The sequence below is a fragment of the Sorex araneus genome, chromosome 1 (genome assembly GCF_027595985.1).
Source record: "Sorex araneus isolate mSorAra2 chromosome 1, mSorAra2.pri, whole genome shotgun sequence".
Lineage (NCBI taxonomy): Eukaryota > Metazoa > Chordata > Mammalia > Eulipotyphla > Soricidae > Sorex > Sorex araneus.
Window position 1 is genome coordinate 416,150,095 of NC_073302.1, and position 26,205 is coordinate 416,176,299.

Genomic DNA, 26,205 nt, shown 5'->3' on the forward strand with positions numbered 1-26,205 from the left:
GCCAAACTAAATGCCTTTTCACACTGACTAAACATACAAGAAAGCCAAGGTCACACTGGAATCATAGACATGATTCTTAAGTCATGAAAATTTTTAGTCGAAGAAAGACCTAATTTACCCTTTTATGTGAAAGAACTGATATCAATCAATAGATGCAGTAATTCTGTAATTCTTTCTGATAGTCTATTTGGTATTGGGTTTTTTTTTCCATTTGTTTGGCCTATCCACATAGCCTATCCACAGAGAATCTCTTGCCCGTACCCTGGCTGTCTTCCCCTGGGCCCCTCAGAGGGGATGGGCTCCAGCTTCCCTCCCCGCCCTGAGCAGAGCTCCAGGCGGCCAAAGACCACCGGAACCTAGCCACAGCCATGCTCGAAGCCCCTCTCCACACCTTCAGACAGGCCTCATGCGTGAAGGTACCGGCAGAGGAACACAGGTGTGTGTAATCCCATCAATGGCCAACATCCAGAGACTTAAAAGCAAGCTCCTAGAAGCGATATCTTATCCCAGAAGTGATATTTTATAACCTACTTCTCCCTCTGGGAGAAACTAGCAAGCTACTGAGAGTTTCCTACCCACATGAGACAGCTTCACAAGCTTCCCATAGTGTATCCATATGCCAAAGCCAGTACCAAGCTGGATCTCATTCCCCTGACCCTGAAGAGCCCCCAGTGCAACATTGTTAGGAGGGCCAAGTCGTGATAGACTTCTAAGATCTCAGGGAAAGGACGAAATGAGATGTTACTGAGCCCACCTGAGAAATCGGTGATTAACGGGATACTGTGATACTGTGATATTCCTAAAATATATGCTTCAGGTCTTCTGACTTGCATGGATTGTTTCAAGAACGCATCTTTAATCATATCAGCTAACTTTGATTATTGAATAATTTGTCAAATATTTAAGCTTTGGGTTTCACAATCCTGAACCCATGCTTGTTTTCAGAAATTCATCTTTGGCTATAAAGTAAAATGTGGAAAAATATGACTTTGTGTTTCCTATTACTAAATTTATTTTCCACTTGAACCCATATTATTGAATGAAGAAACAATCTTGGCAAATTAGCAGATCTTGCTGGAAGAGATCCTAAATCCTGAGTAGAGTTCAGAGAATGCCAAAATTCTGCAGGGAGGGAACATCAGGTTCTAACTTGTCCTTGATCACACTCACTGTTTCCAAGACATCGGTGTGCCCATCGAACCTAGGAGCACATTGTTCCACATAGTTTGAATCTTTGATCATCTTGCCCTGAGTGTGATTTCTCCTTTGAGAAGCCAGAAGCAGGGAAGACTTTAAGGAATCAATGATTGGGCTTCTTTTTGGAGAAATAAAGGATAATCTGATGTTATGTCCCACCATCTAGCAACCATCTCCTCTTCCACTTGCCCAGGCCATGCCAGGTAGATGTTTCTCTGAAGCATTCCTCTAGGCTTCAAGTCGAGGCATGAGCCTCCTGTGTCTGAGACCTTTCTCCAGTCTCCTCACCCTTCTCCCCTGCAAGGCAGACTCCTTTTTAGAGCAACTGGTATATCAGAACCTTATTACCCTCCCTTTATAAATTAGATTCTGGGGTGAGAAGAGGACCTGTTTCTTACCCACTGACATTTTGTTTATCATCTTTGTTTGCCCGGATGCTGCTGAGTCCTACAGGCTTTGACTTTAGAAGCTGATACACCAATGACGATGTGGCTCAAACCTTCAAGCCATAATTGGACTCCAACTTTCTTTTTTTTTCCCTTTTGAGACAAGAAAGGACAGAGTTGATATCCTGTGTTCTGGTTTTGATGTGGTGTCTCTTCTGAGAAGCAGCCGCAAATTGGAGAGCTGTGAGGTTCAACGGAAGTTGTCAGTAATTCGTGGTCTTATCTGGTCACATCATCTATTCAGAGTGGCTGCAGAACTGAACTTAGTGCAGGTGTCTGCAGAGTTCCCTCCTCACCACCCCCTCCAAAAATGTTCTAGCCCATTGAATTGAGTGAATGTCTGCTCATATGCTGCGGATGAGTGCCCATTGTTAAGATGAACTTGTTCTTGGTCAGGGATATTTGACCATGCTGTGCTTAACTATGCTAATCTATCTTCAGGTTGCATGAAGCAAGTTTATGAAAGCAGATACGTTAAAAACATTATTTTCTAAATTTTGGGCCATGTTCCATTTGCCACATTTGCAAATAGAAGTTCTGAATTCACCCTCATCAATGAGCCTCACAGTAAAATATGTACTCTGCAGTGCTCAAGCGCTTTTCCTGACACACAAAAAAATTTATGCTTTGCCAAAACTGTGGTTTTAAATTTTCATGTTTTTCAATAACTATACACAAAATTTTGAGAGTTTGGGTAGCCATACTTAAATGTTTTGATTGCTTGGAAGTATTAAAATGTGAAAAAAAACAATTATATCATTTCTGATTTGCTAAAGCATATCACAAAGACAGGTTAAAATTCCTCACAAAATTTACATATAAAAATATTGTTCACCTTAACTTTATCCTATAATCTTAAGCTACATTTCTATACTTTCTGTAATAATTTTGTGATAATGATATCATGTTGTGTGCTGGAGCGATAGCACAGCGGGTAGGGCATTTGCCTCTCATGCAGCTGACCCGTGTTCAATTCCTCTGACCCTCTCGGAGAGCCCAGCAAGCTACTGAGAGTATCGCACCCGCACGGCAGAACCTGGCAAGCTGCCCGTGGCGTATTCCATATGCCAAAAACAGTAACAATAAGTCTCACAATGAGAGACGGTACTGGTGCCCACTCAAACAAAACAATGAGCAACGGGATGACAGTGACAGTGACATCATGTTATGCAAGATAAATATACGATGTTTAAATTACGTCTCTTACAGTATCATGTCAGTGGTCACTACAATTCCAATTTATAGAGAGCTGCTAAATTCCCCATATATATAATTTGGGTATTAATAAAAAAAATTGAAGCAAGATTTGAAGTTCCCAAGAATCTGGAATTTAAGATATTATATGAGGGAGCAATAGTGACTCTATGATTTTTATTATCCAAGAGTTATTCAAGGCTAATGTGGACAATTCCCTTTGAATAATTCACCTCTTTAGTGGAGTTTTCTTTAAAAGGGTTCTACTTTTGATTCTCGAACAGTTACTGGAGATAATTTGAAGACATTTTCACGAAAAAGGAAGCTAAAACACAGAATTACTCAGTAGAAAAAGGTGCTTCAACAGAGAAGCCTTGCTCAGTGGCATGTGAAGATGCACAGTAAATAAAGTGTACTAAGATCAAACTTTTAATATTCAACTAAAGATCAATGTCTATACTTATGACAATGTACCAGTCTGAAGATGTTTCCCATTTCACCGTCTATGTATGAAAAGTAAAATAATAGAAGCAAATCCCCTGTATGCATTTCCTCCTACCCTCTTATTTTTCCAAAATAAATAGACCAGTCTTAGTTATAAATAAGATAAAGTAAGTTAACATTGGAAAGGAGAAGGTTAAATTCTTTTGGGTTGGTGGGTCACACTTTATAGTACTCAGGGATTATTCCTAGCTCTGTGCTAAGAAATAAAGCCAGGGGATGATTGGAAGAGCATATTCATTGCATAGGATCAACCTAGGATTGGCCACACAGAAGGCAAACATCTTAATTCTTGTACTATCTCTCTGGCTACCTTAAATTCTTGACTGAATAGTCAGGAACAACCATTATTATTAAGACAGAAAGAGAGAGAGCAGTTAATTTTTAAAATAGTTTTAGTTTAAGTAAGTTATTAATATCTGGTAAAAGATTAACCACAGGCTCAAGATAGTTGATCATCCCGTTGATTGTTGAATTTCTCGAGTGGTCTCGTAACGTCTCCATTCCTCTTAGCCCTGAGATTTTAGAAGCCTCTCTTTACTTGTCCTTTCCAATGGTGCTGCATTGGAGGCTCTTTCAGGGTCAGGGGAATGAGCCCCATCATTGTTACTGGTTTTGGCATATGAATATGCTATGGAGAGTTTGTGAGGCTCTCCCATGTGGGCAGAAAACTCTCAGTAGCTGGCCAGGTTCTCCCAGAGGGACAAGTAGGCTATAAGATGTCTTCCGGGAGCTGGAGCTTGGTTTTATAGTCTCTGGATGTTGGCTGTTGGTGGGATTACATGGCACTGGGGGCAGTCCCTGGGTGTGACGCCTAGCTACTGGAAAATGGGGAATCTGGGTGGAAGAGGCCCAGTCTCGATCCAAGCATGTTTGGATGTCTCAGCTCCAGATCCCACATACCTGGGTTCCTCTGCCAGTTCCTTCATGCGTGAGGCTCATCCAAACGTGTGGACAGGGGCCTTGAGCATGGCTGTGGCTAGGCTCCGGAGATCTTCAGCTGTGGGAGCTCTGCTTGGTGTGCGGAGGGAAACTGAATCCCACCCCCCCACCCCTTCTGAAGGGCCCCAGGGAAGACAGCCAGGTGCACGGGCAAGAGACTCTCTGGGTCAAGATAGTAAAATTATAAAATTAAAAAAAAATGAGTGAAATCAATGCTTTTAAACTCTTTGTTGTATATGAAATGAGTCATATATCCACTCCTTTATTGATTTTTAAATTTTTTTCAAATATTAGGTGGCTATTTTGTCAGACTATTTTACAAATAGTGTTTATAACAAATTTTCATCATTCATAGATATATGTTCATGTTTAAAAATTTAACTAAACATCTTTAAAATAGTTGAACTATAATTTCTGCATGCAATTAATATACTTTGTTAACTGTTCCAGTAATGCTTTTATAGAGCAATTTACTTTCAGATATAGCTTCTAGAGATAGTCCCCTTTGTTAGCAATGTAAATTGATCTTTAAGTAATTTAGATTTAAATTAACTATTTTTAGATAAATTTAAATCCCTTAAATTTGTTTTAAGAGCATTTGAAGGTATTGAAAATTTACTAAACATTAAGAATCCATTGGGCTGGAGTGGTAGCACAGTGGGTAGGGCAGTTGCCTTGCACTCGACCGACCTGGGTTTGACTCCTCCATCCCTTTCGGAGACCCCAGCAAGCTTCTGAGAATATCCCACCCACACAACAGAGCCTGGCAAGCTACCCATGGCATATTCGATATGCCAAAAACAGTAAAAATAAGTCTCACAATGGAGACGTTACTGGTGCCAGCTTGAGCAAATCGATAAACAATGGGATGACAATGACAGTGCTACAGAAGAATCCATTTACCATCTATTTGGCTTAAAGAATTATAGTTATTCAGGTAGTTTAAGAGAAAGGCAGGAATTTTTAATAGTGATTTTGAGCTGTGGAACATATTATTGTACCAGTTATACAACATTGTATAGAGCTGCTCATAGCAGAAAACAATTTCTCCTGGCATTATTTACTCATTTGAATAAAGTTTGACTATTGATGCGTGACTTACATAACTGAGAATTATGTGATCACAGAAAAATAAACAGGTCTATCCAGAGCTCATTTGTATAAGTCCTAGTTAATTCTCTTTGGTTAAGCTTCTAATTATATTCAATTATTTCCTCTCTATCGAAAGACCTTCTGACAAATAACTAAGTGATGACTAGCTAGGGCCAGATCTAACAAACTATTTTTTAGGGAGAGTCAAACTAATATATGACATTGCCTGCAGCTCTCACAAACAAAATAGACATTTTTTTTTTATTATTTCAGATGCGATCTGTGAGCCGAGTCTTCAAATTTATTGATATGCCAACAGAAGAAAGTAAACCTACCAAGGCAGTCAAGCCATCCAAGGGTGGTCCACTCTCAGAAGTTATGATTATTGAGAATCAACATGCAAAAAAAGGGGATATCTGGCCCTCAGGTGGCCAAATGACCATCAAAGACCTCACTGCAAAATATATAGATGGAGGGAATGCCATACTAGAGAACATCTCCTTCTCTATAAGTCCAGGCCAGAGGGTGAGTTTTAAGTTCTCTTTGCTTTGTTAGACCTCTTTTCATTAGGAAAGTGTAGTAATCAACTGAGACTAAAATCTGTCTGTAACACTGTCATTATAAAAGAAGACCAGTATTGAACACAACATATTTCAATTATCATATGGAGTCATTCTCTTTACTCATATGAATTTAGTTTACAAAGGCTTAGATCTTTCACTTCTACATATCATTCTACCTCCATAATAAGTTATTGATTTCTAGGAGGAAAATTAATGAAGCTATTAAGTAGGGGTTGGGGACATAGTTCAAGGGTGAGCCTCTTTTCTTATAAGTGTAAGGACCTACGTTTAATCCTTGGTACTATATGTCAACCCCCACAAAAACTGCTGGGGGCTACCCTGGAGGTCCCCAGTACTGCTGACCTAAGCAACATTGTTTTACTGGGTCTGACCCAGTTGTCTGGATATTTCTGGGTGTAGCCTTGATGCCTTAGAGCACTTCTTAGGAATCTACACACACACACACACACACACACACACACACACACACACACACACACATACACATACCACCCTTGCCATCTCCATTTTTTTTTTAACAAAAATCCATCAGGTAAGCAAAAAAGTATAACATGCTTAAAGTTTTTCACTGTGAAACTCACTTCCACTCCAGATATCTGAAAAGCATTCTATTTTAGCTTCTTGCCCATTTCTTCTAATTTTTTTTCATTTATGCTCTGAAACAAGTAATACTTTATTTTTTTGATGTATTTAGAGTTTTAATAAAGGTATACTGTTTCATAGTAACAATAATAAGCAAAAAATATTTACTAAAAAATAACTCTATTGCTTAAAAAGTTAAATATATCTTTACAGCATGCATTCTTTTAAAGTGCTTCTTATGGACCTTAGCGGTGGATCAAGTATATTAAAAGTTCTCAAATACACCAATTCTGAAGTGGATTCTCAGAGAAAGAGACTGTCATTTATTCTCCATCACTTCATGCTCCATAAATGTTGTTTTTTGTTTGTTTGTTTAAATTTTATTTTCATTAGATTGTTCACATTGATTACATTCAATATTTCAACACCAATCCCATCACCATTATACCTAACCACCACCATTATTTTGAATTTTTCCACCCTCATTCAAGCCTGCCTGCAGGGCCAGATGCTAAATATTTTATTTTCTATTGCTTATTATGAATATCATGATATTCACGATATCCAGAAGGAGCTGCTTCTGGAATTCTAAAATTATAAATGGTTGGGGCCCAGAGACATCTGTGTAGGGAGCTAATCCATTTTGAGTTTCATTTGGGAGTCTCTGGATGAAGACCATTGATGCACTGAGATGGTGCCCAGAGGTAGTTCATGGGTGTGACAGCTAGTACCCCAAGTGGATGGGAGGGGAGACTGGAAGGGCCTGCCTGTCTCCACTGCCACCATGTGGCCTGGAGTCTTAGTCCTTGAACCCGTGTACTTGGGTTTTACTTCCGGAAGCTCGTGGCCACTGGGGTTTCATCTGGGGTGGCAGAGAGGGCGTACTCTCTCTCCATCTGAGGTGCCCCTGTGGGATTGGCTTGGTATAGGGTCTGGAGAGATCTCTAGCGAGCTGCTGTCTTACGGAATTCATTGCTGTGTCTCTGGATCAAAGCCGTTGATGTGCTGAGATGGCGCCTATAAATGTTGTTCTATATTGCCCTTCCATTCCTGATTCTGTGCCAGTCTATAAATCTAGGAAGGGTTATTACATTGGTTTTATTTATTTATTATTTATTTATTTATTTTAGTAAGACTAGGCAGTTCTCAAAAAAAATTAAATTAAGAATGTTATTTTATTTGTTCATTTATTTTGGGGGGAGCTTACACCTGAAGCTGTACTCAGGAAATCACTCCTGGTGGTCTCAGGGGCCCATAGGAGGTGCAACGGATTGAACCCGGGTCATTTATATGCAAGGCGAGCACCCTACCTACTGTACTATCCTTCCAGCCCCAATTAAGAATGTTATTTCAGAGGTTAAGGAGCTAACTCCAATGACAGAGGACAGACCTAGCATGGGCAAAGCCTTGAGTTAAGTCATGGCTCCAGAGGTCCTGAGCACTGCACTATAAGTCTCTGGCCACTGAAATACTGCTATTTGGAAATTACTCCGATTTTTTTTTCTGGGGTAACATCCAGCTACTCTCAGGTTTAACTCCTGGTTCTGCAATCAGGACTCAAAACTTAAACATTACAGAAAATAATTACTGTTAGTCAAATTGGGAGATATGTAAATGCAATGGGAGATAAGATTTCAGCAAGATATGGGAACTATGGCTCTTGAGAAACAAAGCAATAAAGGACGTTGAATATTCAGAAAATTCTAGTTGATTTTGCTATTAAGTGGTCTTTGAGTAGTGGTTTACAGTAGTCAAGAGCATTCGTTCTCATAGCATGGCCTCTGAACCATAGTCATCTGAATCACCAGAACTTATAATAAATATATTCTTCGGGGTTGGAGTGATAGCACAGTGGGAAGGGCGTTTGCCTTGCACGCAGCTGAACTGGGTTTGATTCCCAGCATCCCATATGGTCCCCTGAGCACCGCCAGGGGTAATTCCTGAGTGCAGAGCCAGGAGTGACCACTGTGCATCGCCGGGTGTGACCCAAAAAGCCAAGAAAAAACCCCCAATAAATGTATTTTTATTTTATTTTTGTTTCATTTTGAGGACATGAACCACGCCCAGTGGTAATCAGGGACTATTTCTGGATATGTGCTCAGGTTAGATCCCTAGCAGTGCTCAGGGGACCTTCTGTGATAATGCTCTTCAAATCAGGGTCACAATACTCACAGTCATATGCGTTGCATGTGCCTTACCTCCTAAACTATCTCTCTGGCCCCTAAATAAAAAAAAATAAATTTAAACACCACATAGCCCTACTTGAAAAAAAAAATTCTCTTGAAATAAAGGTAATGATCTGTACTTTATCATATCTTCCATGCGATACTAATGCATGCCTATCCAAGCTTTAGAAGCACTTCCTACTTGGCTATAAGAAAAGAGGAAGTTATGCAATTTGCTGCTATGTGGATGGATTTGGAGAGTATCAGTGTGAATGAAGTTAGGCAGACGAAGAAGGACAGATACAGAATGAGCTCTCTCTTACATATAAAGTCACATAAGAGTGGAATAACAAATGCCCAAGTGCAAGAACCTGAGAACTGATCTTTAGTCAGAATCTGACTGTGGGGATGGAAATAAAATGAGGGGGAGGAGACCCTGGGAAAATGGTGGAAGGTTTGGTGCTGGAATGTCTTGTGCATGAGACCCTACCATCAATCTTTTTGTAAACCATGGTGTCTAAAATAAAACAAGAAAGACAAAACACAAAAACAAACAAACAAAAAAAAAAAACCCACTCCACTGGAGAATCTTTAGGATAGAGTAAAAAAAGTAGAATTCTAATTGCGAAGAGTTAGAGACTATGTGAGAATTTAAATGAGAATTTATATAGAATACCATAGTTGGCAGTAGGAAAGAAAGCAAAAACATAAGAGAGAAAAAAATTAAAAGAGCATGTAAGAGGATGACTTATAAGAAAATTTTTTTTTTTAACCAGGTTAGAATATTTTTAGTAAATAGGGAAGGAGATAAGGGTAGTTAAAGTAAACCACCAAATAAGGAGTTGGGGAACTGAAGGTATTTTTTTTTAAGTTATACCCAAATTAAACCATTTTGGGGATGCTAACGTAAATGGTATTGTTTTTTTAACTTCAGATTTCCCTTGTACATTGCTGGTATGTAGGAAAACAATTGCTGTTTAGTACATTAACCTCGTATCCTGCGACCTTATTATAATCATTTATTAGTTCCAGCAGTTTTGTTGATGATTTCTTTGGATTTTCTACATATGTGATAATGTCATTTGTAAACGAAGGCCATTTTATTTCTTCCTTCCTTCTCTGTATGCCTATTGTTTCCTTTTCTTGTTTTATTGCAGTATTTAGAACTTCTAGTGCAATGTGAAAAGGGTCGATGAAAGAGGGCTTTCTTGCCTTATTTCTGATCTTAGCAGGAAAGCCTTGAATTTCTTGAGGTCATTCCTTCAGTTCCTACTTTTGAGAGTTTTATCAAAAAGTACATTTGGGTTTGGTTAAAATTGTCTGCACTTACTTATATTATCTAGTGAGTTTTATTCTTGCTTATTTATTTTTAATGAGAAATCCCGGAGCACAGAGCTAGACATAAGCCCGAAGCACCACTGGGTGAGGCCCCGAGTCAAGCTACAATTCAGATACAATTAGTGAATTTTCAAATATTGCACTGACCTTGAAAACATGCTATAATGTGCTGGTTATGGCATATTTTTTTTTCAAAAAAAATTTTCTCCGAGTATTTTGCTAATTTCTTGAAAGTTGGATTATTGATTTCAGCTATTTCTTTGTTTCTAATATACACATTTGATGCTATAAATTTACCTCTGCATTTTTCTCATTGTATGCCACATTTTTGAGAAATTAAATATTCATCTTCATTTATATGAAATATTCTTAAATTTACCCTAGTTTGTTTTTTGACTTGTGTACTTTTTTCCATCGGAGGTTTGCCAACTATCTATCTGTGACTGCATTTTTTTGTTTAAATTTGTTGAGCAGAGACCATATGTGGTATGATTTCTCTTCTCTGGGGCTTCTGTTACAAGGTTACAATCCTGTTTGTTAGCACTCTATCCTCACAATCTAATTATTTCCTAATACCATCACACTGGGGGTTAAGGTTCGAACATGAGAATGGGGGTTTAGGGAGATACACAGACTCAGCAATGCATCCTGGAGAAGCAATGGAAAAGTCAACATTCTATATAGAAAAAACAAGTATATTCATATTAAGTATGTACCACTTATTTTTAAGGAAGGTGTGTCCTACTACTTGACCTGCTCCTAAGTTGTGACTTGACATTACAAAGCCCCTAAATTTTATTTTATTTTATTTGGGTGATGTTCTTCCAAGTAGGCTCAGGGAGGCCAGCGGTCACTTCCAGCAATACACCGCTAACCAGGTTGGTGGTTCCGTGCAAGGCCTGAGGATATGGTGTGAGGCAGCCCCACATGGGCCAGGGGCCACCTAGGGCCACCCCAGCAGTGCTTGGGGGCTTACAGGTCACATTTGTAGGGAATCTCCAGGACTTCATTGGCAATGCTGGGAGATTGCTGTGTTGTTTGGCTTGAGCTTGTGTAAATACCCAGCCCCAAGATCTATTTTCAGTGCTTGAGAAATGTAGCAACTTTTTTTCACAGTTTTCACTTTAAAAACTCCTTTTCAATTTCAATTGTTTTTTTAAAAATTTGTGTGTGTGTAAATTTTAATATGAGTCACTTTCCCCAAAAAGAATACCTTTTCTGCTTTTCTTATTTATTTCCTTTTTAAATTCAGTGTAGTTTGAGATTTAAATTTGGAACCAGGTCTTTAGTGTTAAGCAGGCAGTTTTAAAACTGCTATAGATGCTATATAATAGATATGATACATATGTATGTATTACACACATATAAATTATATATCATATATCATATATGTACATAAAATATTTTTCCAGCCAACAATTTAAAAGATGATTACTCATAAATAAAAATGTTTCTTTAGGTGAATTGTCTGTCTTCATTTGTATCACTGTTATCACTGTTATCCTGTTGCTCATCGATTTGCTCGAGCGGGCACCAGTAATGTCTCCATTGTGAGACTTGTTACTGTTTTTGGCATATTGAATATGCCTTGGGTAGCTTGCCAGGCTCTGCCCTTCTGGTCCTTAAGGTGAGATAGTATCAGTAGCTTGCTGGGCTCTCCAAGAGGGACAGAGGAACCTTGAACCCAGTTTGGCCTCGTGCAAGGCAAATACCCTACCCACCGTGCTATTGCTCCAGTCCTATTTGTATTGTCTTCATTTGTATAGTCTTTAAAATACTCAGCTGCTTGAGGCTCAGATCATAGCAATGTAAATATCTAAATGCCTGTTTGATTTGTTAAACACATGACTTTCCATATTAATGGAAATAAGTGGGAAGTAGCTGCATTATTTAGCAATTTATATTGAGTTATGAAAACATTCTCAAGAATTATGTTTTTTTTAAAGAAAAGGAACATATCAAAATATAAGATTAAAATAAAAACTGGGTTAAAAAAAAACTAGGGAATAAATTTCATTTACTTTGTCATCTTGATTTCTATAAGACACAAAGGAACAATGAACTACAGCAGGTTTTATTCTGCAGCTACATTAATGTGGTGAACAAGACACTCTTCCAAGAATGTACTGAGAGTGTTCTATTCATGGTACAGTTCAGTTAACAGCTAGCACCAAACCCAACACTGTTAACTTGCCATATAAAGCTTTGATTTATCTTGATCCAAAATTCTCAGAGAGGAAGTGGATTGAAGTTACTAGAAAACAGCGACTTAGAATTAGGGTTTATCTTAAAAGCTTATTTGTAGTAAGTACTCTGGCCTTATTCAACAGATCACTGAGAAATCCAGAAGAACAAATCCCGGAAAAGAATTATTACATGACAATTACATAAACAACGAAAGGACTTTGTTAGTGATAAACCAGTACAGTTCTTTACTACTGAGAAGTGTTTCAAACATTATGCACAACCAGCAGTTCAATAATAAAAGGAAGCCAGAGCAATAGATAAAAACTTAAAACAAAAAAAACTTAAACAAAGGGCTTACAAATTGCCATTCAACCCAGCTTTCTCCCCACTAAAAAAACAAGTTATTTTAAAATTTTAGTGTTTTCTTCTTAAGAAGGGAAATGTGGTCATTTATCTCAGTCATTTGAACTAAGGTTCAAAATGCTAAGATCTATAGGCATTTTGACTGCAAGGACTTCTCCCTTACCTCACTTATACAGGGTATGTTCAGATTGCTTATATGAAACTTATACAAAAACACAGCATATGGTGAATGTGTTTGTAACACTTGGAATAAATCAAAAGCAGAAGTAAGCATATGAAATTCTGCAAGATATTAAAACTAGGTATTCATTTAAAAATCAATCAAAAATAAGATTATTCATCTACCCTTCCTTTCTTCTTTCCTGCCTTTCTTCCTACCATCCATCCATCCATCCATCCATCCATCCATCCATCCATCCATCCATCCATCCAACTCATCCATCTACCTATCCATTCATTTATTTTGTTTAACTGTTTTTCAGATTATCTAAATAAATACTGTATTTATCACACACTTTGAACCGGAACCGACCACTATGCCAGGTGCTAGGAATTCTGTGGTAAACAAGATATACTATCCTTCCCTTGTGGATCTTATATTATTAGGTTGAACATTAACAATAACCAAGGAAAAAAAAGAAATTACCATTTGTGATTAGTAGTATGAAGAAATTCAACAGGCTATTGCATATAATAGTTTATCTGATTTTTCACGTGTTTTTGAGAACTAACACTTATGAAAGTCACAATATAGTTTTTGTGATAATTGTGCCTTTTTAGTGTACTCGTTTGTCCCAGAATCTTAGTTTATAATCAGGCTATTATCAAGCTTTCAACAAATTGTTAACATTGTTACATAAAGATGTATACTATAAAGCATTGCTTATGATTCAACTGTTTATTCTGATTTATAAATATTTGCTAGTCTATGATTAAATAAATAGAGGAGTTGAAAGTAAGCATACAAAAACTCATTTTTATTGTCTGGTTTTAAAGTCCCTTTCCAGAGGCAGTATAAAAATCACTACTTCTGAAAGATTATTTACTCAGTTCTACTGCAAAATGTAATGGCAAAAAAATAGGAATAATCTTAGAGGAAGAAATGAATGTTGATTCAATACTGCAAAATACTGGGCAGCTTTTTGGTCTTCAGGAACTTCAGTAATGACCTATCTCATTGTTAGCACCTTCTTTCCAGAGTTGAAACTGAGTAGTACCAGAAATCAGGACTGGGGCTTCTTATGGGTCCCTTATAGCTCTGTTTTCCCCTTGTAATCCATGACGTTCCCATTTCTCTGCTATGCTGCTGTGTTTAGGTAACAAAATCTTTTCTTTTTCTCCCATTATCTTTTGTTTGTGTGTGGTATTTGAGGGCCACACCTGGTGGTAATATTCAGAGTTTGCTCCTGGCTTTGCACTCAGGAATTATTTCAGGCGATGCTAGGGGACCATATGAGATGCCAAGATTGAATACAGGCCAGTCATGTGCAAGGCAAGTGTCTTACATACAATACTATCTCTCTAGCCCCTCTCCTATTATCTTTTTACACTTCCTAAATTATCTTTCTGTAAATCATAGTGGATATAAAAACCTGATCTGGCAATTCTTCAAGCTTTTTTCTACTGAGGAAGAGATGGTGCGACTCAACCTGCTCCCTCAAACTGTTCTTGTTGGCCTGTTTACCATCAGGTTGAATATGGCCTTGCTTCAGATATAAGGACAAAATCTAAATGTTAGAATTGTTTCTGGTGTTTTAATTTTGACTCATAGTCATAGTTAAAATTAGTTTCCTCCCCAAATGAGAAAAACAAAAGAATGAAAACAAACAAAAAAGAAGAAACAGAAGAAAAACAAAGTAATGGGGCCGAAACAATGGTTTTGTGGGCACTTCCCTTGTGTTTGGCTGACCTGGGTTTGATACCCAGTACCCAGCATGGTCCACTGAGCATCACAGGAGTAATTCCTGAGCACAGACTGAGTAGCAACCCCTGAGAGTTGCCAAGTTGGGCCAAATAAATAAACAAAAACTTAAAAATACCCCCCCACAAAACACATTTAAAAAGTAAAAATAAAATAAGAGAAAATTAGCCCTTACCTCTAAATTGAAATATCTTAAAAGTAATGTGCATAAAGTACTGTATCTTCGTTTTACTCAATGTAAAAATGAGCATGTTCAACTTTACTTTGCTATTGTTGTTGACAAATGATCCCATTGACAAATGAAGCCAGTATTAGTGTCTCATGACTAATGTATCTGAGCTTTTTATGTTGTATTTTTTATGCTCTAGATTACTATTGGTTAAAATTATGAGTGTAGAAAAGATTGGAATTAATAAGTGAAAATATTCATGAATTTATAAATAGTTCTAGCCATATTTTAATTGAAATGCAGTGGCAGATTAACTTTATTTCATAAAATCAACAGCATCTCTGTTATATTCTAGGTGGGTCTTTTGGGAAGAACTGGGTCAGGGAAGAGTACTTTGTTATCGGCTCTTTTGAGACTCCTGAATACGGAAGGAGAAATCCAAATTGATGGTGTGTCTTGGGATTCAATAACTGTGCAACAGTGGAGGAAAGCCTTTGGAGTCATACCACAGGTAAGCTAAAAAGACTTACAGAGGGGCTGGAGCAATAGCACAGCAGGTAGGGCGTTTGCCTTGCATGTGCCTGATCTGGGTACAATTCCCAGCATCCCATATGATCCCCTGAGCACTTTCTGGGGTAATTCCTGAGTGCAGAGCCAGGAGTAACCGCTGACCATTGCCAGGTGTGACCCAAAAAGCGCAAAAAAAAAAAAAGGACTTACAGAAAAAGTGTTTGAATAAAATTGTTACCATTACTAGGTATTTATGCTCAAGAAATTTACATTTCCTAGTAAAATATACTCAATTTATTGAGTCACCTCTGCAGTACTTGGGGGAACATATGCAGGACCGGGAATTGAACTGGAGTCCACCACTTGCTAAATAAGTGCCTTAGCCCTGTACTTCCTCTCCAACCTTATGCAGTCATTTTCTTTCGGTGGTGGTGGTGGGAGGGAGCTAGGCCTGGCAGTGCTCAGGGCTTACCTCTGACTCTGTACTCAGGGATCACTCCAGGCACTGGTCAGGGGATCAGTCCTTTGCAAGCACTCTTCCAGATGAACTATCTCTGTGGCCCTATACAGTCTTTTTATAGGGAGAAAAATTCTCTCTCTACAAATTTAGAATACATTGAAACACAGGTATTAAACTATCATTCATTTTGGAAGCCTTTTTCCTAAAGACACAATCTGTGTACAACTTTTGTTTTTCATTCTGCTTCACTGTGAGTTCCATGTTAGCAATAACAGCAGTTTGAGAAATGCTTTGCAAGATACAAAAGATGCTGCTGGAAAAACAAACACTTGGAAGCATGAGCTAGTGGAATTGAAAATAGAAAGTCATGATTGTTTTTTGTTCTTTGGGTAGAATGCACCATGTCAAATTATCTGCAACTGTTTAATTTTTAAATGTCATTTTCTTTGATTCAGATTACAAAGGATCTCTAGTTTCACGAGCTTAGTAGCATTCTGAGTTATTGTGCAAGAGAATTTCTTATATATGAGAAAAACTATCTAAATGAACACCTAGAAGTATTTTTACTGGGACCAAATCTGAAAGGCATGCGCTGTAGTTCTGTTAAACTTGCCATCATCTCTATATATTGTCACTGTTTTATTATGTTGGTTTTAATTATTACATTGCTCCCTTTGTACAAATGGGCACCATATCCATTCTACTGCAAAGAATTTTACCGTTTTCTACTTTGAATACAAAATTAATGTCAGGAGCATCTCCAGGTAGACTGACAAAAATCTAGAAAAAAGTTTTTGTTTCTTGATGTATTTACCTTTACATTTGTTTCTTAAACTAATAAAGCGATCAGTAGTGTAGCTTCTATACTGGTGCTTTGAACCTATTTGTCCAAACTCTGCCATGGTGCCAGAAATTTAGTCTTGGTTGAACTGGTTGAACTTTTTAAAAAACTAGTATTTTTTCTTCAGACACCAAAAGGAGATTGTGGGCTGGAGCAATAGTTCACGGGTAGGGCATTTGCCTTGCATGTGGCTAACCTGGTTTGATCTCTGGCACCCCATGTGATTCTCCAAGTCTTCCAGGAGTGATCTCTAAGTTCACTGTCAGGAGTAAGGCCTGAGGCTTCCAGGTGTTGTTAAAAAAAAGTGGGGGGAGGAAATCATCAAATTGTCTAAAGATAAAGAAGCACTGGAAATGCAAGCATCCCTAAGTGAGAGCATTAGAGAACATAGCAATTATAAACAATCCAGAACATAGTCTCTTGGTGGCTAAGAATTGTTGTTCTTCCATTTACTCTAAGTATTCTGGTTTCCTTTTTAATTATAATTGCAAAGCTTTTTAGTTCTTGTTCACATAAATCTTCTCAGTAGAATTATTAGCAAAGTTCTAAGAAACTCATTTCAATTTCACTGAGTCCTTGCTTTTATCTTCCTGTTGATAGAGAGATTTTTATTTTATCATATGCTCTATCTAGGAACCCAAATATGCAAGACCTTCTGGGAAAATGAGTTGGCCAGAGTTATGTAAATTTTTAATCTTTCTGTTAAAATGTATCTCCCCAAATTGCTTTTATTTCATGTCTCCTATTCCCTGACTTCAGACTTTCTGTAAAGTAATCAAAAATACTTTGAGATATGCTTTCATAAATATAAGTTTATTCTGTTGTAGATGCCATTTACATTGTGTATGGCCCTTGGTTTGAAGTGTGTCTTCTAATATTCCAAGGACATCTATTGAAAGGATATGCTATCTCTTATATAGTGACATACTGAAGACATTAAGACTCTTTGTGGTGTAGTACTAAAATGTCAGATCAGCTGTATGAAATTAAATCATGATTGAATTAGTTCAGTCAGTTCCTCTTTTACTAAAAATAAATTGAAGCATTACATTAATGTTAGATAATAAACTGTATAGGAAAGATCTACAGAATTAATTGAATCTGTTTATCTTAGCCTCAAAATACCTCATCTCAGCAAGCAGTATCTTATTTTTATAGTTTTTGATTTTGTATTTATTTTATCTTGTTTTGTTGGGGACCTCCCAAGCAGTTCTCAGGGGGACTGAGGCCACTCCCTGCAATACTTGCCCAAGTTCAATGACAGAGCCCCCAAATGCATAACTGCTTGGCTCCGTGACACCAGGGACCACAAACATCAATACCCAGCAGTTCTCAGAGACCTCCAGGACTATACCTGATAGTAGTTAGAATACCAAGAAGAACCATGTGGACTCAAACCTGTGTCTCCAACCACTGAGCTATCTCCTCCCAATCCATATCTATCTAAAATAAACTATTTAATATATTGCCATATCACTGTCACTGTCATTTGCTTGAGCAGGCACCAGTAACGTCTCCATTGTGAGACTTGTTGTCACTGTTTTTGGCATATTGAATACACCATGGGGAGCTTTTCAGGCTCTGCCTTGCAGGTCAGATACTCTTGGTAGCTTGCCAGGTTCTCCGAGAGGGACAGAGAAGTCGAACCCGGGTTGGCCACGTGCAAGGCAAACACCCTACCTGCTGTGCTATCGCTCCAGAAATTATGAAGATAAATCAATATTTTAATAGATCATTAGTATTATTCTTGTTAAAGGTAACACTCTGTAGAGCTGCTCTTCCCGAAGAACATTATGCTCTAAACTCTTACTGTGATGTGTGCACATTTTGATTGTCTTCTCATTAGTGCCCTTACCCATTCAGGCAATACTGACTGAACTGGTACTCAGTACAGGCTTGTGTTCTGGTAATATGGTGACACAATAATCATTTAAAAGATATAGAATTAAAGCAATATGTTCCAAAGCATATATATGTATACATATACATAGATATGTAATTTTAATCAGTATTTCCCAAAGTGAGTTATACTACCCCCTGTAGTGGGTTCTGGAATTATCCAATAAAATAGTATTAGCTTTGAGTGCAACGTGGAACACTTGCTGCTTGTTTGCTTAAAGAAAGGGTATTGACTTGGGTTTTTTGGAGCCACATCTTTTGAATTTTCCAGCCACAAATGGGAGCCCTGCTTTCAGCTGCCTTGTTCCCAGTGGACACAGTTTTCTGCAGCATTGTCTGATAATCAGGAGCTGCAGTTGCTATATCTCATCTTTCTTAAGAATGCTACAAATCTTGGGGCTGGAGTGATAGCACAATGGGTAGGGTGTTTGCCTTGCATGCGGCCGACCTGGGTTCAATTCCCAGCATCCCATATGGTCCCCTGAGCACCGCCAGGAGTAATTCCTGACTGCATGAGCCAGGAGTAACCCCTGTGCATCTCTGGGTGTGAGCCAAAAAAGCAAAAAAAAGAATGCTACAAATCTTCTAAACAGTGAGTTACAATACAAAAAAGAAAAGAAAAGAAAATTCAAATAGTTGATGCCTATATCCCACTGGCAATCTTTTGGGTTTTAGATACTAAAAACCCCCAGTTGCTAGACTTAACAACTAACATGCGTTCTTCAGAGCCACTTCTTTTGAATTTTCCTTCATTTGTCAAAATTCCCTGATTATGTACTTTGCTTCATCTCATTAGCTGATTTAGACATTCCTTTCATTCTTTTTGGAGGAATGTGTCCTTCACGTCTTAAAATTGTATAATCATCACATATTCACTTCTACAAGTCATGTAGGTGTCCCCTCTGGAGAAGATTTAATGCAGATTTTAAAGTACAGACTAAGGCTTCTTTCTTGCCCTCTTCCAAGTTTTCCTGAAATTGAGGGTAACAAAATAGTCTTTAAACCATAAATTATGTCCCAGGAAATAAGGTGTACAAAGTGACTTTCCTTGAACTTGGTGCCAATGTGAAGATATTCTTACTCTGCTGAGAAGCACACACCAGGAATCTGGGGCCAGCTGCCTTGTATATTTTTTACAGATCACATGAAGACTTGAGTAATCTCTCTCAGGCTGAGGCAATATGCAAAAACCTTGACTTCAAAAAATTTGGCTCTCAGTTCTCCCTACAGGATGTTATTCACCAAAGGAAATAGGAAAATAAGCAAAGAAAACTTTTACTCACATTAATGTCAAGAATATTTGTCAGCTCATCTGCATGCGCAGAAAGAGAATTCGATGTTATTGATGTGTCAGCATTTCCTAATGAGACAGTGATTTTTCTCAGAAACTGTTTTTTTTAGCATAGGCAGCTCTAAGTGAGTGGTGATGTGACACATAAGTCACAAGAAAGGTGACTTAGGGTAATAGTTGTGCAGGGCTCCTTGGAGAAAATTAGGCTGTCTTTTGTCACCTCAATTGAATCCTTTTCACCAGCTCCCTTCCCTTCTATAATGTGCTTCCACTCTCACACAGATTTCTTTCTAAACAAATAATTGGATTCCACTCTCTCACAGATTTCTAAGTTGTGGCCTTCTCCTGCTTTCACAAGTAGGGCTGTGCCTTGGTTTATAGATCATATAAATATGTGTTTAAGTAAATGTCCATAAATTTAAACTGTTTCAAAATCCTTTAGGCTAGATTTACAAATCCAATACATTAACACAGTAGGAATTTGTTTAAACAGTTTATTGTAGCTCATAAAATTATAATTTTGGCTTTAACTTATGACATATTTGCTTGCAATAATAAATATTGCTATGACAGTAAAAATTTAAGTTCCTACAACTTATAATGATTGTGATTTCTTTTTCGTCAAGGTATTGAGTTTGAGAGGTTTTCATAAGGAAGTTTAAATGTAGTTATAACTTCTTTATTTTTCTGTATTAACTTTTCCTTTGTATCAATGCAGTGGGATTTCAGGATATTAGCTCCACATTTCTCTATGCATGTAACTTTTACCTCTTATTGTCACAAAGTAGGGGAGATAAAATTGTAGCTCTCGGCGTGCCAAAAGTAACCCTCTGTTCAGTAGTATTTTATTTCCTAATAAAAGATAATAAAGAAATACAAAAATTAATTTTAAATGCTGGTAAGTTTGTAGGTATTTATTATCTAATCTTTATGTTAAAATAATTCACAATTTAACAGAAAAATGCAAAGATGTTTATTTTATTTATACTTTTTCATCTGTATTGCTACAGAAAGTATTTATATTTAATGGAACGTTTAGAAAAAACCTGGATCCCTATGATCAGTGGAATGATCAAGAAATCTGGAAAGTTACAGAAGAGGTAAGGATGCTAATTAAAATAATTTTGAAAATGGTAGCTCACACTCACAAAAATGGTCATCTTACATGAGATAATTTTACATACTATATTTGTATATCTCTCTGTATACAACTTTAAAGAAAGAACCTTAATATTCATGAAGTACCCAAGTTATGGGTTGGACCCATAACTCTCCTCAATGTAATTGGGCCCATTTTCTCCTCAGTACTTTTGAGTAATTGGGCCCATTACTTTCCTCAATAAAAGTATTAAGGAGAGTACCCAGTGAATAAATGAAACCATTACTCTCCTCAGAGAGTACAAAAGAGAAAAGAACCTTGGTCTATTTTGCCACCCCAATCCATCAATGAGACATAAAGAAGGAGAGATACAAATGACCATTGCTCAGTACCTTCTCACCCATTCCCTGTTTGGGTTCTGAAGCTTTCCAAGAACAAGGGAAAAGCTTTGCCTTGCTTTTGTATACTTTTCTGGCAAGAAAGGGATGATGATGTTTCAAGAGCACATTCAGATGGCTAAAGTCCTCTTTGGAAATTCCAGTTCTTCAGAGGATGTAGCTATCAAAGCTTCTAGGTGAAATGCTATGTGAACTCCATATTCCCACAAGGTCCTTAAGACACTGCATAAAAGTATAGAAATTATGGATGGAAGTAGAATAAAAATTCCTGCGTATATATATTCAGTGGGTGGTTCATTATAAAATTAGAATGATTATAAGGATGAATTGGAGTATAGAGGAGATAGAGTGAATTATTAGTTCTCTCATCAGGCATTCTAGCTGAAAATGATAACTCCTCAAAGTATTCTATATAATAAAAGAAAGATATTTTTTGTTATTTCATTAAATTTGAGGTCTTAGTCTTAAAGATTCCATATGGTAATAGATTATAATTATGGACCGCAAGAACATCTAAATTCATAAATAACTGAGAACAACTTTGTCCAACTATTTTCTGTATTTTTGATCTTTATTGTAGCCTAATTCTGTTTATACTATGTGTTCTTTCCATTTTCTGCTTGCTTTCATAATGTATCTTGCCAGGAGCTTTGAAATGCCCATGAGTGTTAAACACTCACCCATTGAATGCCCAACCCTAACATGTCCCTAATAAAATACACATAGATTAACCATTTTCATTATCAAAGTTTCCTTATTACCCAACAAACAAGGGTTTCAAAGAAAACATTAACTAAATTGCTGTTAACGCATTTTTAGATCTTTGATGTGAATTCAGGGAATGAACTAGAGGAACACAATGTAACGGGAGAGAAACTTAGGAAGTTTAGACTTCACAAAATTTGTGAGTATTGCCAAGTCACGATAAAAATTTACAGGAAATCATGATCATAAGAATAAACTGATATTTTAGAAGACACAGTTAACTATAAGATTTTCGTTAACTATTTTGATTTTATTTAATCAACTCATATTTAAGTCATTTTATAAATTCTGTTTTTGATTATTTGCTACTTGCAGATAGACATGAGGGCTGGAAATATAGCTCTGCACTTTATTCCTTCCTTGATTTAGCTCTCAAGTCCTGTGTGAAAACTTTATCTTTGCTGATCTGAGCGAGATATTATAAAGCTATGAGGGTCATGCCTAGATACCAGCACTTAGTTTTTGAAGCAAAGCTGGTCCAAACAGCATTTTTCCCTTGCACCTTAGGCTCACACCTTCATCTTGGCATCCTTTGCCTTAGCATTCTGGGATAAGGATTTTAAGCAAGTTCAAGGGAGACAAAACATTTCTTGAGATGTTGAACTGAGATGGTCTAAGTTACCCTTCTCCCAACCATGCAGGACCAGGTAACTTCTACTAGCTTTATTGGCTAAGTAAAGAGAATTTTGAAAGAAATCCAATCCCAAGGGAAGAAAAATGTTAACACCCTAAATTATGACCCAATAATTTGGTGGGATTATTATAACTTTTAAGGCTTTCATATATAATAAGGACAACCCAGTGCATGGAAAATAGGTACTGCCTAAAAGTTAATTATAATAACCATTTTCCAACTGATCTCTCTGGATTTTTTTCTTTAATGTTATTGTTTGATGGTTCCTAATTCTTATTTTACTTCTTGGGGAAATTCATTTGTATTCTCTTTAAGCTTCCTCTCTCTCTTTCTCTGTCTCTGTCTCTTTGTTTCTGTTTGTGTGTCTGTCTCCCTCTCTTTCTCTCTCTCTCTCTCTGTAGATAGGCAGTAGTAATCACTGCCAAGTGATTACTACTGGCCCTTTGCTCATGAATGGGAATGTTTTAGGATCTACCTGTGGTTCAGGGGACTGAACCTGGGCTGGTTGCATACAAATAAGTGCCCTAAAAACCTCCATTCTATCTCTCTGGTCCTTACCCCTCTATATTAATGAGTCCAAAATAGATCTGCTCACACAGTTCTTTATGTGACATTTTAGCATGGACAGTGACCATATTACCTACAGTTTTATATCTTCCACTGACAACACTCTTCTATATTCCTAGTCCCAGCATGTGGCTTCACCACCCTCCAGTTGCCCAGAACCAAGACCTAAAACTCATACTCGGCCCTGTGTTTTTCCCCATCTCCACATATAAAGTCCTGTCAAGACTCTTCTACAAATATCTAGATCTCTATGTGACACCAACACTAATTCTCATGTTTTTTTGTTTTGTTTTGTTTTTGTTTTTTGTTTTTTCTTTTTGGGTCACACCTGGCGATGCACAGGGGTTACACCTGGCTCTGCACTCAGGAATTATACCTGGAGGCACTCAGGGGACCATATGGGATGCTGGAAATTGAACCCTGGCTGGCCGAGTGCAAGGCAAACGCCCTACCCACTGTGCTATCGCTCCAGCCCCTAATTCTTGTGTTTGAAGGGGTCAGTATGGTTTTCTCTTACTGGCTTCCTATCTTAACCAGTCTCCTTAAACTTACTCCCACACTCTTCCATTTGCCATGGCTTTTCTGTGCCCTCTGTGCTTTTAGAGACTTTCCCACAGATTCTCCTCTAAACCCGGGAACCTTGCAACACTTCACTGTCTGCTCCCATTCAATACTCAGACCTGTCCTTACACAGCGCATTGCTTCTTCCTAGGAACCTGCCCTATTGCTTTAGGTCTGAGGGTGACTCTCTCCCCCTTTCAAAGCATTCTTCACCTGGGATAGACATTTTCTTCTTAATTTGGCCAAAGTCCCTGTAACTCTGTCAGTTCCCTGCAGGCAGAGGTGAAGTGTGGTGTTTCTAGAATGTGGAATAGTGTTGGCCACATAGCTGATACTCAATAAGTATTGACTAATTGAATGAGTCAGGTGCTTAGTAAAATAAAGAATAAATGATTCCCAGATACAATTCCATAAGCCTGGTCTTGGGATTGATACACAACCTTGAGCAGCCTGAGGAATGTGTCTGAGATTGTTGCCACAGGCTCAACATCCATGTCCTTGGACCTTTCTGGTTCACAGGCCTTGTCAGCACAGTGTGCTAGCTTGTTAATTCAGTATCAAAGTAGTGTGTCAGTTGATTCTAGAATGAAGGCTTTTCTGGTAATTCATGGTTTTTACCTTACTTATAGTTTCTTATTTATACAGTGCTGGTCTTTTAGAGATCAACGTAAAGAGTAGAACTATCACTGTATCACTGTCATCCTGTTGCTCATTGATTTGCTCTAACAGGCACCAGTAACATCTCCATTGTGAGACTTGTTGTTACTGTTTTGGGCATATCAAACACACCACGGGTACCTTTCCAGGCTCTGCTGTGCAGGCGGGATACTCTCGGTAGCTTGCCGGGCTCTCGGAGAGGGACAGAGGAATAGAACCTGGGTCGTCTTCGTGCAAGGCAAACGCCCTATCCACTGTGCTATTGTTCCAGATTAGAAGTAATGACCTTTAAGTTAAAAATTTGACCTGCTGGCCGAGTGAAAGGCGAACACCGCTGTGCTATCGCTCCAGCCCAGTGGTGGAATATAGTGAAAAAACTCAATGAAATAAATGTCTCATCAGAAATACTTTACCCAGCTAGACTCTTATTCATAACATAAGGAATAACACACAGTTTCACAGATAAACAACAGCTCAGGAACTTCATAGACTCAAAACCATGGTTACAAGAACAATTGATGGGCTACTTTAAGACATGACAGGCCCCTCAAATACACCAAATTTTAGCAGAAAAATGGGACAAAACCCCTTACCAATAAAAAAAAAAAATTTGACCTGCATTTTATGGCCAAAAGGAATCCCAAAGAAATTCAGAGTGCCTTTTTAAAAAATTGTTTTGTTTTGGTTTGGTGAGCCACACCTGGAGATGCTGAGAAACTACTGCTATTCTATGCTTGGAGTTCACTCTTTGCTGAGCTGGGAAATCAGGGTCCCTGGGGACTGAACCCAGGGCCTCACACATGCAAGGCAAGCACTCTAACCCTAAGCTACTTCTCCAGTCCTGAGAGTGTCTGTTTTTTATACTTGACCCTTACTGAGATATTCTTTCCAAACACAATTCAATTTTCTGCTTCTTTAATGTTTACTTGTCACAAGAGCAAATTCCAGTGCCTCAACATTCCAGAGAGTACCAATAGCAAAAGTCAACATTCTGAAGAAAATTCCTGGCCCTTTTCAGAGTGTGTTTTTTAGTTTGATATGTACAAAACAAAATTTCTTCCACCTAAATAGTATTTCAGGAAGTAGGTATGATTTATTAACTCAGTAGCATAAAATTGATAAGTTCTTCATGTCAAAGTTCTATATGCCTACAAATTATTGGTGTTTTATTTTATTTTTTAAAATATTTACTAACACATTGTGGTTTGTAATACTGTCTATAGTCATGGTATGCACCTATTCTTTCATCACTACACCCACCCCAGGTTGATGTTTTTGTTTTTAGGGTTATTGGAATGAAAATAACTATTAATTTTTAGATTCTAATAATTTCAAATTAATCTAAGTTTGAACAGAGCCTAGCTAACTTCCTTTTTTGGAGAGTCACACACTTTGTACTTATGTATGTATGTATGTATGCATATGTAACTAAGGCTCAGTAGATAAGATGATATCTGCATAGCAATTTTTATTTGTCTTTTTTTCTCCCATAGCACTTATTTCTAAACAGCAATCCCACACTTATTACTTTTCTCCCCATCTGGGCCATGTGGTCCTTCATCTCTGAATCCCCAGATGTACCGTCATACTGAAATTTAATAAATCCTCATTAAGAGGCTATCAAGGTGTGTAAATTAGCAGTCATTTGCATCCAAAAAATCAGTAGGGTCATTGAATTTATTCTTGACCAGTATGCAGAGTTGGAAACAACTGTGTATCTTTTCTAACACAATAGTCTCTTATGCTTCCCATTTTCCTTTCAAAACTTATCACAGAATCTGAGCAGGAAAAGAAGTAACGAAAATATGTGTTAAATGTTCAGTGACATCAAAACTTGCAGTT

The 26,205-nt window shown here is 37.7% G+C and overlaps 1 protein-coding gene across 1 annotated transcript in view; it reads left to right on the plus strand.

Annotated features, from left to right (window-relative positions):
* Positions 1-26,205, plus strand: part of CFTR (CF transmembrane conductance regulator) — a 145,472-nt gene that overhangs the window by 111,490 nt on the left and 7,777 nt on the right. Inside the window, exons 23-25 of the mRNA XM_004602252.2 lie at positions 5,646-5,897; positions 15,037-15,192; positions 20,693-20,782. Of these exons, the coding sequence (XP_004602309.2) occupies positions 5,646-5,897; positions 15,037-15,192; positions 20,693-20,782 (498 nt within the window). The remainder of the gene's footprint in view (positions 1-5,645; positions 5,898-15,036; positions 15,193-20,692; positions 20,783-26,205) is intronic.